The sequence below is a fragment of the Nanorana parkeri genome, unplaced genomic scaffold (genome assembly GCF_000935625.1).
Source record: "Nanorana parkeri isolate BGI_ZX_2015 unplaced genomic scaffold, ASM93562v1 scaffold586, whole genome shotgun sequence".
NCBI lineage: Eukaryota > Metazoa > Chordata > Amphibia > Anura > Dicroglossidae > Nanorana > Nanorana parkeri.
Genome location: NW_017306854.1, coordinates 1,032,319 through 1,047,078, shown reverse-complemented (window position 1 = coordinate 1,047,078; position 14,760 = coordinate 1,032,319). Strand labels below are relative to the sequence as shown.

The window sequence follows — 14,760 nt, the reverse complement described above, 5'->3', positions numbered from 1 at the left end:
CATGCTGGTAAATGTGTGTTTGTGTATTTTTGTATTATATATATATATATATATATATATACACATATATATATATATATATCATATTTCTTGCTCTTATTATGCAATTATATGATCCTCCCAGACATACTGCCATTCTCTCCTGAAACAGTGGGCCAAGCTGTCTGAAAAATGCATGAGATTTATTCCCGTTTCACCATACTCCAGATGTGCCAGATGGCTGAATAATGTAATATATATCATATTGACAATGGTCATATTGAATAATTAAATGATTTTTATATTGTGTAAGGCAATGCTTTTAGGCAAAAGCTAAGGAATGGCAGATCGTATACATTTTCCATTATGCATTGTATGTCAAATTTTTATTACTTCCTTTTTAAATGTCTGGTTTTATTTATTTTGAACGGTTGCTTTTAGAGGTGTCTGGTACCTCTAAAGCAGGGGTGCCTATTAGGTAGATCGTGATCTACCAGTAGCTCTCAAAGCTGATGTTGGTAGATCATGAAGGGTGTGAATGGCGGCATCTCTATTCCATTTTGGTATATTTATTTAGCTGTGCACACATGATTACCTATTACCCTGAGTCTGCTGAGCCAAGCTCCCTGACACCTTCCTGGTGGATACTGGTGGTTGAAGTTCTATGTATTACATCAAAGAATATTAGTTTACACATACAACATACAGCAAGGTGAGCCAGGAGAGAGAGCGGGGAGAGACAGACAGGAGACAGAGCAAGGAGAGGCAGCCAGGAAAGAGAGAGAGGAGAGACAGCCAGGGGAGAGAGCAAGGAGAGACAGTCAAGAGAGCAAAGAGAGACAGCCAGGAGAGAAAATGAGGAATGACAGCCAGGAGAGCGAGGAGAGACAGCGAGGAGAAAGCAAGGGAGGTTTTTTTGCGTTAGTAGATCGCATGTAGCTCGCCATTTGAAAAGTAGATCTTAACATAAAAATTGTGGGCACCCCTGCTCTAAAGTATCAACAATTGCTTTAAGGTTATTTTTGGCTAATTGGAAATGCATTGTTAGAAGTTTCCAATGCTCCCTTTGTCATTGATGTAATTAAACTAAAGATAGATAGATAGATAGATAGATAGATAGATAGATAGATAGATAGATAGATAGATAGATACAGTAGATAGATAGATAGAATATCAAAAAGCAGAAGTTAATTTAAGCTGACCTAAATAAGAAAATCTTGATCTGAATCAGTTGGACCTTTATGCTATGCAAAAATTAGTCCAGAAATGAATCCAAGTAATCAAACTATAAAATTAATGGCATTCTCATTGCATTTCTCCATGCTTTTCATTTGAGACTATGAGGTTGCAGTCAATTTCTTCTTTGAATCAACAGGGACATTCCCATATTTCCTGCATGCCTGGGACAGTACGTCGTTGGAATTTCCCTTCACCCCTGTGCATTGGTAAGCATATATGTTTATTATCTTTTATGACTTTTAGGGTGGTAATTTAGATATTCATATATAATACACTGCAGGTATTAAAAAAATATAAATGTGAACCATACCATGCCTTACCATTGTTGTAGTCAGATCACTACTAGTTGGATTGTCATTAACCCCTTCGTGACTGACGACTTACAGTGTACGTCTAAAATTAAAATCAAAATAAATAAATCTAATAATAATAATAAATACATTTTAAAAGTCCCCCGCGAGCACGTGCGTCACCACGTAAACACGCATCGGGTGCGCCTACGTATGAAAACGACAAACGAGCTACACATGTTGGGTATCGCCGCGCACGCCGGAGTGAGAGAAACAATTCTAGGGCCAGTATTTTGGGGTATCTCTAAACTGATGACCTGTGGGGGCTTTTAAAGCGTCTTCTGTGGACTTTTTGGGGTACTGCAGTTTTTTGTCGTTTCACAGACGCACACAATTTGTAAACTGGGCATGTTGGGCATTGTTTTTCTCGTTGTAACCTCATCTTTTATATTTCATTGAAAAACTTGGTATTTTGTTGTGTTTTGGGGCATTTCATGCGCTAATATTGCGCAACATAAAAATTTGCAACTACCACCATTTTATTCTACAGGGTCTTGGCATTCAGAAAATATATAATGTGTGGGGGTTTTAAGTAATATTCAGGCCTAAAATGTGGAATATAACATGGGTGCAAAAAATGAAAAAAAGGTCTCAGACATGAAGGGGTTAAAAAACGATGGGTATTGTACTTAATTTACACAGATCTGCTTTCAACAATCATCTTCATTCATGTGTTGTAAATCTTGTTTAAAAATATATGTTGCAACTGCTGAAATGCCCTGGAAGTGTTGTAGTTATTAGCAACTGCTTAGGGTAAATAATCTTTCAAACATAATGTCATTAGCTTTAGTTTTATAGTTTTATATTTTAACTTGTATCCAAACACAAGAGTATGGCACATGTAGACTTTACTATGTTTTAAATATTTTCCCTGTTAGCAAAATGTGGTGGAACACTGATGAAGATGGCTGAAGTAATCTTAAGTCCTGGTTTTCCTGGAAATTACCCAAGCAACTTAGACTGCACCTGGAAAATTGCATTACCAGTTGGTTTTGGTATGTATTTGGACCAATTCTGTATCAGATAAAATACCTGGCCACCATGATCACTGTTACAGCTAAATCCATTTGGGGAGATGTAAACCCAATCACTAAAATCTCACACAAGCTTTACCATGGTAATGTTATTCCAAAAATTGCTTTCAGTCTTGTAAAATATGCTATTTTCAATAAAATAAAATTGAATTATTCTGCATAAATGTCCTTGTTATCTCCCTCTCACATTTGGTCTCTGTGAAGACTACAAGTAGGTGCGTTGATGCACTTTGTGCAGGCATAAACAATGTCATTATCAGGTAGCTGGTCCAGAGCAATGATGTGGAGCCAGACCTGGAGAGAATGTATATAGACAGTAAGTGACTTATAAAGGCTGGGTGGGATATTCACCACACTGAGATGCATAAAAGATGAGACAAGTGAAAACAATTATTTCATTTAAAAAAGCATATATATACATATCTATGTACTCATAAAGTTTGCATGATATGATTACAACACCAGTAATGTTTGGTAACCCATGACTTGCTGACTTCTGTTATGCCTCTGGGGTAGGCAGAGTAATATAGGTTTTATAACAGTGCCATCACTTTACCTGTGCATCCTGTGGGGCATACTGTTGCCACGGATCAAACACAAGAGTGTAAGCACCTGAGCAGACTGAGGCTGAAACTAGTGCAGCAGTCCTCTCTTCTGCCTAGCAGCCCTTGAAGCACCAACTTTTACCTTGGTGCTCATAGTTCACTCACATTGAGATACTTACAGATTCCATAAAAAAAAACAGTGACATTGCTATAAGGAACTTTATCAAAATCTTACTTTTGTGTTCTGGCTATTAATATTTACCTACATATATATGTAAATATGGTAATACATTTGCAATAGATGCCCTGAAAGGAAATATAAATACATATATAGGATATAGATGCAATATTTCATTTAGTGTAAGACAATATTGTGCCTAAAACAACAGTATATACAAGATTACATAATAAACACTCAACATATTCAAAGACACATTGATAAGGAGTGCAGCATAACCTGTAATTACTATATCCCAAAACATTGCAGTGATGCCACCTCAGGGAGTGGGTCTGTGATGCCCTGTATTTACAGCATGTTCTCTGATGAAAGTGAATTACTGTGGAGCAATGGGGACAACTATGGAGAGGAGGTGGGTATTCCAGTCTGAACTGCATTTTTAAATTTCACTACACCTGGGGAAAACACAATCGGGCTTTAAATGTGTAAATACATTTGCAATAATGATAATGTTCCTATAAAGTAAATGTTTCTTTTTAATTTTCAGGGGCTCACATTCAGTTTGAAAATTTTTCAACTGAGGCTAATCATGATATTCTTGAAATCCAAAATGGACCCTATCATTCAAGTTCTCAAATTGGGCAGTTTAGTGGCCCTGAACTTCCATCATCATTGCTAAGCACAACTCATGACGTTCTTATTCACTTTTTTAGTGATCATTCTGAAAATCGACAAGGGTTTAAACTGGTATATCAAGGTAATCAAAATATGTAGCATTGCTGTTAATTTTGTTTTATGTTTTTTAAAGTGAAATGAGTCTTACATTCCTAATTTTAGCTGAGAAAATTGTGCTTTAGAAATAGGCATGGACCTTAGTAGTCTTATCCCATAAAGAGTGAAATGTTTAAATATAGTACAGTGTGACGGAAGCACAAAGCTAGTAAAACTTGATGAAAAAACAAAATAAATATAGGAAACCAATATTTGAGTGGATTGCCACCTAAAACTTGTATTAGTTTCAGATAGAACTGGGAAAACTTTGATACCCGACAGTGTCACATAATTGGTTTCTATGACCCTTTTGGTAAAATCCACCCATTCCTTGTCCTGTCCTGTCATTGAGTGCAATTTCCCAATTCCTCTCATTGTGTATTCTCCAGGTATGTCTATAGTTATAATCCACTACATGACTGGTGACACCATAATAGCTGTTTGTGTGTATCCCAGCGCTCCTAGGGTTCCCAAACTAAACAAGTATGCAAAAAGTATCTAAACCATCAAACAACAGTCACCACAAATAATACACTGAAACTATGACAATCACAATTCACTCAAACTATATAAAAGTACAATATTAAACTATGCATGTTAAAAATAACTGTTATAAAAAAGAGTGAAAAATGCCATCATTTTCCAAAACTATGTTTTTTTGGAAATTACCTGCCCAGTGCAAGATATGTGTAAACAATTTAATGTTACTCCTCCATGTTTTCACCCTAAGGGTAGGTACTTACCAGATGATTTAAACCATGTATCTTTAAGTTAGTCAAAAATAATGTTTTGGCTGCATTCACTAACCTTACTCCTCTCTTCACATTAAATATGCAGGCTCTCCTTGTCTTTCAGTAGCAAAAATAAGGACTTGCATAGCATAAAAACTTTTAAAACTTTATTAAAAAGCATTATAAAAAGACCTCATGTACCCATGTGCTATGCAGAACGGTTTGAAAAAATTACTTATCTAACACCACTACCTCTGTATATCAGGAGAGGGTTTACCAATATTTCCAGAATTGACGTTGTGGCATCACTAGTTTTGTCAACATACAACTTCATAAGGAGTGCTGTCTGTGCTGTCATCTCTGCAATATTTTAAACAAAAAAAGCGTCTCCTAACTCTATTTAATGCCACAATTGAAGGAAACTTTACAACCGTTTAAAATCAATCATCTTTTTTTTACAGCCACAATATTTTACAATAAAAAAAGATAATTTACCTCTACTTGATATACATACTACACTATACTAAGTATACTAAGCACTTAAAATTCTAAAAATGTATAAATGTTTTAACAGCTTTACCCAGAACTAATTTATCACACTGTGCTTTTTTTTGCATTGTTTCAAGCCAATTTTGCAACAATGCCTAAAAATTTTCCTAAAAATATATCAATAAAAACTGCACCCAAATGTGATTAGTATGCAACAATGCCATTTCTGTATAGAAAACATAAACGGTCTTAAACAATCTTTGTCAGAATGTATTTATTTACCCTTAATAAGGTAGTAAAGATTGGGTTTACTAATCAACTGAACATTAATCTACGCTGAGTGTAGCGTTAAGATATACATGCAGTCATGCACTTAAAATAGTTCCATATTTAAATGAAATTGGATATTAGCAGAGTCAATTCAAATAGTGCAATAGGGTCCAGTTCTACATTAAGCCCATTGGGCTGCATAGTGTGCAGCTGGTAGAGCTACCTTATTTCATTCCGAGGGATCTCCTGTTTTAGATTGGAACCTCTCCAATTCTTTGACACTCTATCAGTCCACCCAAAAACTAATTAATTTGGGTTCCTGTGATGCTTACCCCTGGAATTTTGTGGACAAAATGTGGTTTTGATAACATTTTAAATATTATTGATATACTCTCCTATTTGCTGCAGCAGCTTCCTAGCAGTGCAGCCCAAGTTTTGGATTCCACAAGAGCATTCCAGCATGTAAGTCTGACAGGAAACAATGGATCCCAGAATCCTGTCTCTTATTAGAATAGACCATTTTTTTTTTAAATGTCTCCAAATTTCCTGTATCGTGAATAACAAATATTTCTCATGAGTACATAATATGTAAAATAATTTTCAGCAGATTTTGCTGATTTGTGCCAACTGTTTTTACATATGTCTTCTTTTCAACGTTATTTACACTGTACTTATCATTACTTTATATATGCAACTGTTATAAAATTGTGGAAAAAATAAATATATTTATGTGGTGATACAGAGCAAAATATGGCAAAAACATGCAGTTATCTCACCATACATTTTGAATGGACTCCAATAATGTGTAATAAACACACACTACTACAGGTAAGAGGAATGCTTTTACCTCAGAAGAAACACAGTGGGGGTGATTTACTAACCTAAACACACGCACGCACCAGGTGCGTGTGATTTTCACACAGCAAAACGTATTTATCAACCAAAAAGTCTCTAAAAGCATATTTCCACTAATGCCATATATGGAAAAATCATGCACATGATGCATATATAATGCTGCTTCACAGTTTAGACAAAAATGGTTAGCTCATGCATTTACATTCCTGCATTCATCAACGCAAGCAACACAACATAGAGCTAATTTACACAACATCACCTTGCAATTCATGCTTGGCTTTGCACAACACACCTGCTGGGTGTGTACACACTACAAAGGTGTTTAGATTCCACCCATAGAGCATGCTGGGAGGGAACACACTACAGAGGTGTATACATGTTTGTGGTGTGTTTATAAGGTTAGTAAATCAACCCCAGTGGGTGCCAATCCATCTGCAATGGTTCCTTTAAGCATAGCCAAAAGATGCTTGTCGATGCTTTAACAGTACGGCTTTATTGAACAGTCCAAGGCCATACAGGAGTATAACATCTCATACACTTTTCATGCAGTTAGCATTTAATCACAGAGTGAGATACTTTTCTGTTTATGTTACTTTTACAGCAAGTTATATAGTCTCATGTGGTTAAAAAGAGGTCTATCAGTTTAGATTATCTAGTTATATGATGATAGTCACATATGTCACATTGATTATGTATGCACACTATATTTATTAAACAGTAATTGTTGTACTCAGATTAAAACTGTTTTACCTGTGTAATATGAGTTTGACCTCCTGTCTAGGTCACAAATATTCTACATGAAAAAATGCTGGTTTTACAAAGATTTTACAAAGATTCATTCCTGTTATTTTATTTTCAGAATTTTGTTCTCTGTTTGCTCCTTTTTATAAATAGTTTTGAATCTTAAGTGTCCTAGTTTTTATTAACCTTTATTTCAAGTGTTGATTTTATTTTTCAGCCTATGAATTGCAAAACTGTCCAGCCCCTCATCCATTTAAGAATGGGTACATCATTAATTCTGATTATAGCGTGGGACAATCAATATCTTTTGAATGTTATCCAGGATATGTTCTGATAGGACACGCTGTTCTCACTTGCCAACACGGTATTAATAGAAACTGGAACTATCCTTTTCCAAGATGTGAAGGTAAGTACATTATCCTGAGAGCCTGTTTGCCAATTACTTTCTTTTTAAGTGCTTCACAAGACAGCAATGAAAGCTTCATTTTTTCAAATAAAGGAAGATTAATTAAAGCAGCCCTTAAATAGAACCTACAATGTATTGACTGCTGACTGTGAATCATCTTAGGTGAACATTGACAATTCTTATCAGTGGTGTTTTGAAATAACATTGAATTTTCCTGTATAAATAGCCTGGCTTTTCTAACAAGCAATTATTTATTGTTTCTGAGATTAACATTACAACTTGCACCTTCTATGAGGTTCTCTGGAGGGAACTAAATATGATAGCATAAATAGGGCAATTTGCTTTGTGATTCATTAGCCCTAATGTTTCATTATTGTGTAAGCATTCAGCAGTCCCTCATTGTGCAATGATTGTGTCTGCTTTTCATGCTTCGCAAAACCTTTGTTGCTAAGGTTAATAATCTGAAGAAAAAGTAGTCAATAACTTTTGCAGTCACAAGGAGCAGAAACAAATAATGCTCATTTTATAGTGCCTGGCTTAAATGAAGTGTATCACACTGTACTTTCATTTAAACTAACGTAATGACTACATTAATTATTTGCAGAGTGGAACATAAGTGATTTTCATGTGTACAGTCTAACAAAAGTCTGTAGTTTTGCTTTTCAGCATGAGCTTCCCTGTTCCTTTTCATAAGTAAACATCTTGTTTATTATTTCTATTTTTTTTATTTTAAATTATTTTAATGCATTTTTTATCCAAACACAATGCTGCCAGGCATATCAACATCTGCAGACTAAAAAATTCTGGTGCAGGCATCTTGATTTGCATCTATTTGTGGACCTTTTCTTCATTGTGAGAGCATCTGCTGGCCACTGAGGGTCTATCAATGGACTGCTGAATAGAAGGAATTTCAGTAGGATCTGTCTAAAGCTTTAAATCAAGTCCTCTAATTAGCATGCATTTGCTATGTAGGGTTTCCATGGACAACTAGAACTCAAGTTAGACGTTTATCAAAATATAGATGAATAATGGGAAATCTGCTCTGAAATTATGCAGATTGGAGACTGCTGCTCACTCTTCTGCTTTAGTGAATCAGCTGACTGTAGTGAATCAGAGTAGACCAAGAGCAGGATTTCCTATGAATTCTAACTTGCTTGAATTGATTCACTCTCTGACGATGCTGACCAATAAGAAGTACTTATTAGCTGGAAATAAGAAGCATTTCTTATAGGTCAGCATGGTCATGTGACTGTGCTAACCAACAAATGCTCACCATTTGCAAGCATTATGATCATTACAGACTGCCGGGCTGTGAAGTGCTACACCAGGGGAGAAGGGGCAGTGCTATAAGTTAATTTTCCAAATTTTGTAAAAAGGTAAACTTTTAATTTTAAAAATTAAATTTTTTGTTTAATACCCTTAGTTTAAAAAAAAATAACCTTGAACGTAGAGCCAAAATGTTTTTTTTTTTAGTTTTATATAGACAAGGAAGATATTAAGACTTCTGCCAAGTTTTCATTGCTGTCTGTGTACCCACTGGGTAGATTTACCCTTTCAGTTTGTTATGGTGACTATTATCACTGGCACATAAAATTATGGAAAACCAGAATTGTATAGTTGTCACCAGAACAGGAGCTGAGGTTAAATCATCCAATGAGGACAGGTCAGAAATTGCCCTCATATTGTATATATCTGTCACATAAAGTGAAAGAATATTTCCCTAACATGATACAGACATCATTAAATAGATTGATAGAGGTTTAACCCTTCATCTACTCTAACAAAAAAACGTTTGGGCTGTATATGCACTTATTTAATACCTTTTTGATCACAGAAAACAATAATAATACTCATTATGCACTGCATGGCTTAAAGAGTAAGTTAACTCTTGAAGCTGTGCCCTAAAAAAGACAGGCAGAGGGTGCAAAGTACTGGTCACCAGCATTCCCTGTACTCTCCCTGCAGCTATTTTTTCCCCATTACTGACTCAAAATGCCTTGTTCTGTACTATGTCTCTATATAGAGGTGGCCATGTTGGTTGAGACAGGGCTTTTGCCTGCTAATGTCACACACTGTAGGGACAACACCAAATTTCCTGAGACAAGCAGCCAGGAAGTGCACTGCTATTTTTCAGGAGGAATTCCAAACAAAGAGTACATTTTTGTAGAGTAATGCTTAGGCACAATTAACATTTCTAAATTATACCTATAACCTTGCAAAACATTTTTTTAGTGTTTAGTTCCATTTAGAGCAAGGTTATATTTGTGCTTCAAAGTGGAACAACTAAGTACAGAGTTTGAATGGATATTTATTTTATCTACCAAACAATTTTAAATTTTAGCCAGCCATTCTTGTGATACATACATGCTTGCTAGTTAGAAAAAAGCATTTTTGGAGCCAGGTTTAGCTCCCTGAGCATTGAACAGAGGTTGTGGTTTTGATACATTTTCCAAATATTTTGTTAGTGTAATTAGTGTTCTGTTTTATCAACTATTTACAATATTTGTGAAGCGGACTGTAAGTGTTTTTAATTTTTATAGTATAACAGATGTATATAGTTGGGTTTTCCAGCTTGCAATCACCTGTTAATTTTACAGTATAACATGTTTTTCAATAAACCATATGCCAAAGATCATTTGGCATCCCAATTACCTAAGCTGGTAAATCCATTTCTTAGACTGTTTACATATGTTTGCCCATGACCTCTGATTGGTGCTAATTCATAACAACTTATCCAACTGTTAGTTTCTTGTTGCGGAATCTTCTAGTTTTCAAAAGAGTGCTGAGAATAGGGATGTAACCCCATGTCTAAAACACACATAGAACCTGGGACATTGCAGACATTCTAGAGAAAATAGATTCATATATGACACATTATATGAGGTCAGTGCATTTAAAGGATTAGCTATCAATGGAAAAAAACAGATAATTTGATCATGACTATTCATAATCAAAATAAACCAGCATATCTAAAGGCTAAATAATGTTGTTAATGGCACACGATGCACACATGTTAGAAGGGCTCAGGATTTGGTTACAAAATCAAGACACAGCTGGCAGTGTAATTCTGAAAAGTTTCTGATAAAAACTCTAAATGACTAGGCTGGTTATGTCTGCATTTTAATGTACATTGTTTCCATTTCAGCACCTTGTGGATATAATGTGTCATCAGAAAATGGCACAATTTACTCTCCAGGATTTCCAGATGAATATCCCAATTCAAAGGATTGCACTTGGCTAATTTCTGTTCCACAGGGTCATGGGGTTTATATTAACTTTACTTTGCTCCAGACTGAACCAGTGAATGATTACATTGCAGTATGGTATGTGACCCATAGTAAATAAATTGCTTTTAAATTGATTATTTTTCCTTGACTCTGCAACTTTGTAATGGATGTGGAACTACAGCTTGACATTTTTAAGAAGTAAAATAATAACACATAAGGTCAGAACATGAATTTGAAAAACTAATCAATTTTTATAGATACACACATAGCACACATTAAATAAGTAATCAGTCACTAGTATTTTACTTCTCTCTCATAGTCTAAGGTCTTATTAGAAACTCCCTGGCAGAGATAGTTAATATACTGTGAAATGCATTATGTATGAGGAACACATTTCTCATTTCTGAAGGTGAGGTACTTTCAAATGACACATTCAGAACATGTGGGTGTGAAAGTCTGCTGTAATAAATGTATGCAACATACATTATTATAGGTTTTCACAGTAAGACACAAGTCATCAGCACACACTGGTCATGAAATCCATACATACATACTACTATAGCATAAAGTCAGGGCAGATTACATGAGTGGACATTCTTTCTGTTCTTTGTTGAGGTATGGCCTGGCTAAAGATGATTTCAAGCAAGGTTAGAGCCACTGCCTTAATATAGTTTGTACTTGTACTACTTGTAATACTTGTAAGTATTCTAGTGAAAGAGGCACATGCTTAATTAAAGCATGTAACTAAAGCCAACATTGTTAAAAAATATATCCCCTGCTGGTAGTTCTTGACAGGGAATTTGTTGTTTAAAAAAATGTCAAAATAAACTGTTCCTCCAGATGTCTCTTATTCATATCTTAAATCAGCAGTGTATCTGAATCGGTGAAATAAAATTTAATATTTTTCAGCTTCTATTTCTTAGATTGGGGATTGCAAGGCTAAGTACACCTTTCTTAGCTATCTTCTTTTAACAACAGAACACCACTCAGTTAATAAAGATGAGGGGGGGGGGGGGGAGTTTTTAGTAGTCCAAATCAAAAGATGAGCTCCCTATGACAGGGAGTGTGTTATTGGGAGAATCAGCAGGTGAAAATTAAGAGAAAAAAAAACGAATGCAGTCACCACATCTAAGAACTGGTAAAGTGCAATATACTATATTTCTGGTTATGGGTTTAGATATGTTTAACCTAATCCTTCAGTTAACCCTAACGCTACTCTGGAATGTACAGTAAAACTTACTAAAAGTAACATAGGAAACTTTTCTATAGAGGGTGCCGGTATTGCCAAGGGCATCTTTGCAATACTTTGCCATGTATTTGCAAAGGACATCTCCCTATCCCCTTATACTCGCATAACCTGTGTTCCACCACATCACAGCCCCTTGCTTCCCTGAATCTGGCTCTGAAATCATCTGTCTAGGTAAACCAGGAGAATGTTGACATTACTACCCCGGTCATGTCACAGTACTTGGACTTAGCAATATGCTGTTAGTCTAAGTAAACATTACATGATAGAAGATCAGATGCTTCCTCAATCCCTGGAAGTGTTGTGTATTCTCAGCAGCTGTGGAGGACCTATGAACTGTGAGGGGCAAGGTGGCAGTGTCTTTTTAACTTAAGCTAACTTTGCCTCTAAATCTTAATGTGGACCATCGCTCAAAAAATATTTTGCACCATTCTAGCCCTCCTTTCCCCTCTACAATTTTAAAACTAAAGTTTTTTTTGTTTTTAACATTCTGCCCCATCCCCTACCACCATTCTTGCCTCCTGTTCTTGAAATCTCCTGGAATATCCACATGGCATAACCCCTAAAGTAGAAGTGATGTGCATTACATTACTTCCGGTGTCACTCTTACAGTCTCCAGCTCTTAGTGCCTTAGAGCCAGGATATGAAGTTGGGGAAGCAGATCTCTGCTTCCTCAGCTTCTTTGGGGTCCCTAGGTGACATTAGGGATCACCCTGATGTCTCCATAAAGAGGACTTGTCACACCCTATCTGCTATTACATAGGGTGCTTGTTAGCCCCCTATGTGATAGCACTAGGGTTAGTGTAAAAAAAAAAGTGTTTTAAAATTATAAAAATTAAAGTAACACATAAGAAAAATAAAAAAATAAAAGCAAATTTTTAAAAGTTTCCCTCCCCCCACATGCACGCACGTACACATGCAAACATGCGGAGTGAGAGCAATAATTCTAGGGCCATCAATCACTGTTAGTACTAAACTGATGAGTAGTAAAAGCGTTTAAAATGTTCCCTATGGGAAATTTTGGGTATTGACTTTTTTGCGGCTTCACAGGCGAACGCAATTTTAAGGCTTGCCTTTTTTGGTATCTATTTACCCGGCATGACCCAGTCTTTCATATTTTACCAAACAATTGGGTATTATATTATGTTTCTGTGCACTACATTTTTATTTATTTTGTTTTTTCCTAAAAATACTGGTTTGATAAGCATTTGTGCAAAAACCGTGCGACAAAAAAATTGCAACCAGCATTTTTTTATTCTACAGGGCATCTGCTTTCAGAACATATATAATTGTTTGGGGGTCTGAAGCTGTTTTCTAGACAAAAATTTATATTTTATCATGTGTGCACAAATAGTAAGAAAATGCCCCGGACAGCAAGTGGTTAATATTCCCTGGACAATATCAAAAACTGTTTTTTTTTAACAAGCTTGCAGGGCCAACGAGGCTACGCAGATAACTGCCACACCATTTTTTTTTTACTGAGCACTGTATTTTCTAATAGTTTATCCTATTATGGTTTTCAAAATTGTATATGTTTGCTAAAGCAACTTTGTTAACAGGCATTGTACGGATATGTTAGGTTTTTTTTAAACATTCACTATTGAATTCATATGATAGACTCAGATGGTCAAAATATTGTGATAAAGGAAGAACAGACCAAGAGTTAAATGATTTCAAACAAGCCCTTGCTAATCTCTGATGTACTTGAGTACATATCACAAAAGGATGTGGATTCTGTTAAAATTCAGACATTGCTGCCTACAAAGGCAAGATAAAAAGAATGTTTGATGCTGTCAAAGGTCTCCTGGGTGACAACGGGGTTCTTTTTTTATTTATATGAAGACCATAGTGAATATTGTTTAAGGAATGCTGTTTCAAGGTATAGTGACAGGTACTATACTCATGCTTTATAGATTGTCAAATGATTGAAAAACGAATCTACTTGTACATTTACATAGGTTACATAGCATAAAAAATAAAATAACCAATTCTTTAAATAATTTAAATATGGAACATTTTAAACAAATTGTATTATTACTACTGTAACTTTTAAATGCATAAAATATAATTGCTGTTTATGTTTTTTTTTACACTTTTAGGGATGGGATTGATCAGAATTCTCCTCAGCTTGGTGTTTTCAGTGGAAATACAGCCCTTGAAACAGCATATAGTTCATCGAATCAAGTACTTATTAAGTTTCACAGCGACTTTTCAACTGGGGGATTCTTTGTTCTTAATTTTCATGGTCAGTTTATGGATATACTATATGCTCTGTATTTGTATACTGATTGCAGTGTATAGTTTTGAGAGTTGTATTGAATATGCTTAGTATGGTACCTAGGTTAGCTATAAGTACTGTTTCATGAGAGTTATAAAGCAAAATCCTTTCATTTTCTTATTTTTTATATTTTTGCAAACATAGTGGCAAAAGTATCCCAAATGTAACATTTTCATGCTATGAATTACACCGAATTGAGTAGTAAAAAGTAGGCCACATTCCCATTATTATACATGTGGCCCACACTTCTCTTAATTCAACACAATCTAGTTATGGAGTCCTACAAATTACAATGTCTCAGGAAATGTGTTGATCAATTTTAGCTTCTGAGAGAAAGTTTAATTGAATAAATGCAAACATCAGTAGATCTGTTTGGAATATTGCAAATACTGGGGGGGGGGGGGGGCTCACAGAAAAAAAA

At 35.3% G+C, this 14,760-nt stretch overlaps 1 protein-coding gene across 1 annotated transcript in view; it reads left to right on the top strand.

The window, feature by feature from the left end:
* The window catches only part of CSMD1 (CUB and Sushi multiple domains 1), an 880,549-nt gene that overhangs the window by 750,531 nt on the left and 115,258 nt on the right, over positions 1-14,760 (top strand). The window contains exons 38-43 of the mRNA XM_018562582.1: positions 1,355-1,424; positions 2,447-2,563; positions 3,873-4,082; positions 7,400-7,588; positions 10,734-10,911; positions 14,161-14,306. Of these exons, the coding sequence (XP_018418084.1) occupies positions 1,355-1,424; positions 2,447-2,563; positions 3,873-4,082; positions 7,400-7,588; positions 10,734-10,911; positions 14,161-14,306 (910 nt within the window). The remainder of the gene's footprint in view (positions 1-1,354; positions 1,425-2,446; positions 2,564-3,872; positions 4,083-7,399; positions 7,589-10,733; positions 10,912-14,160; positions 14,307-14,760) is intronic.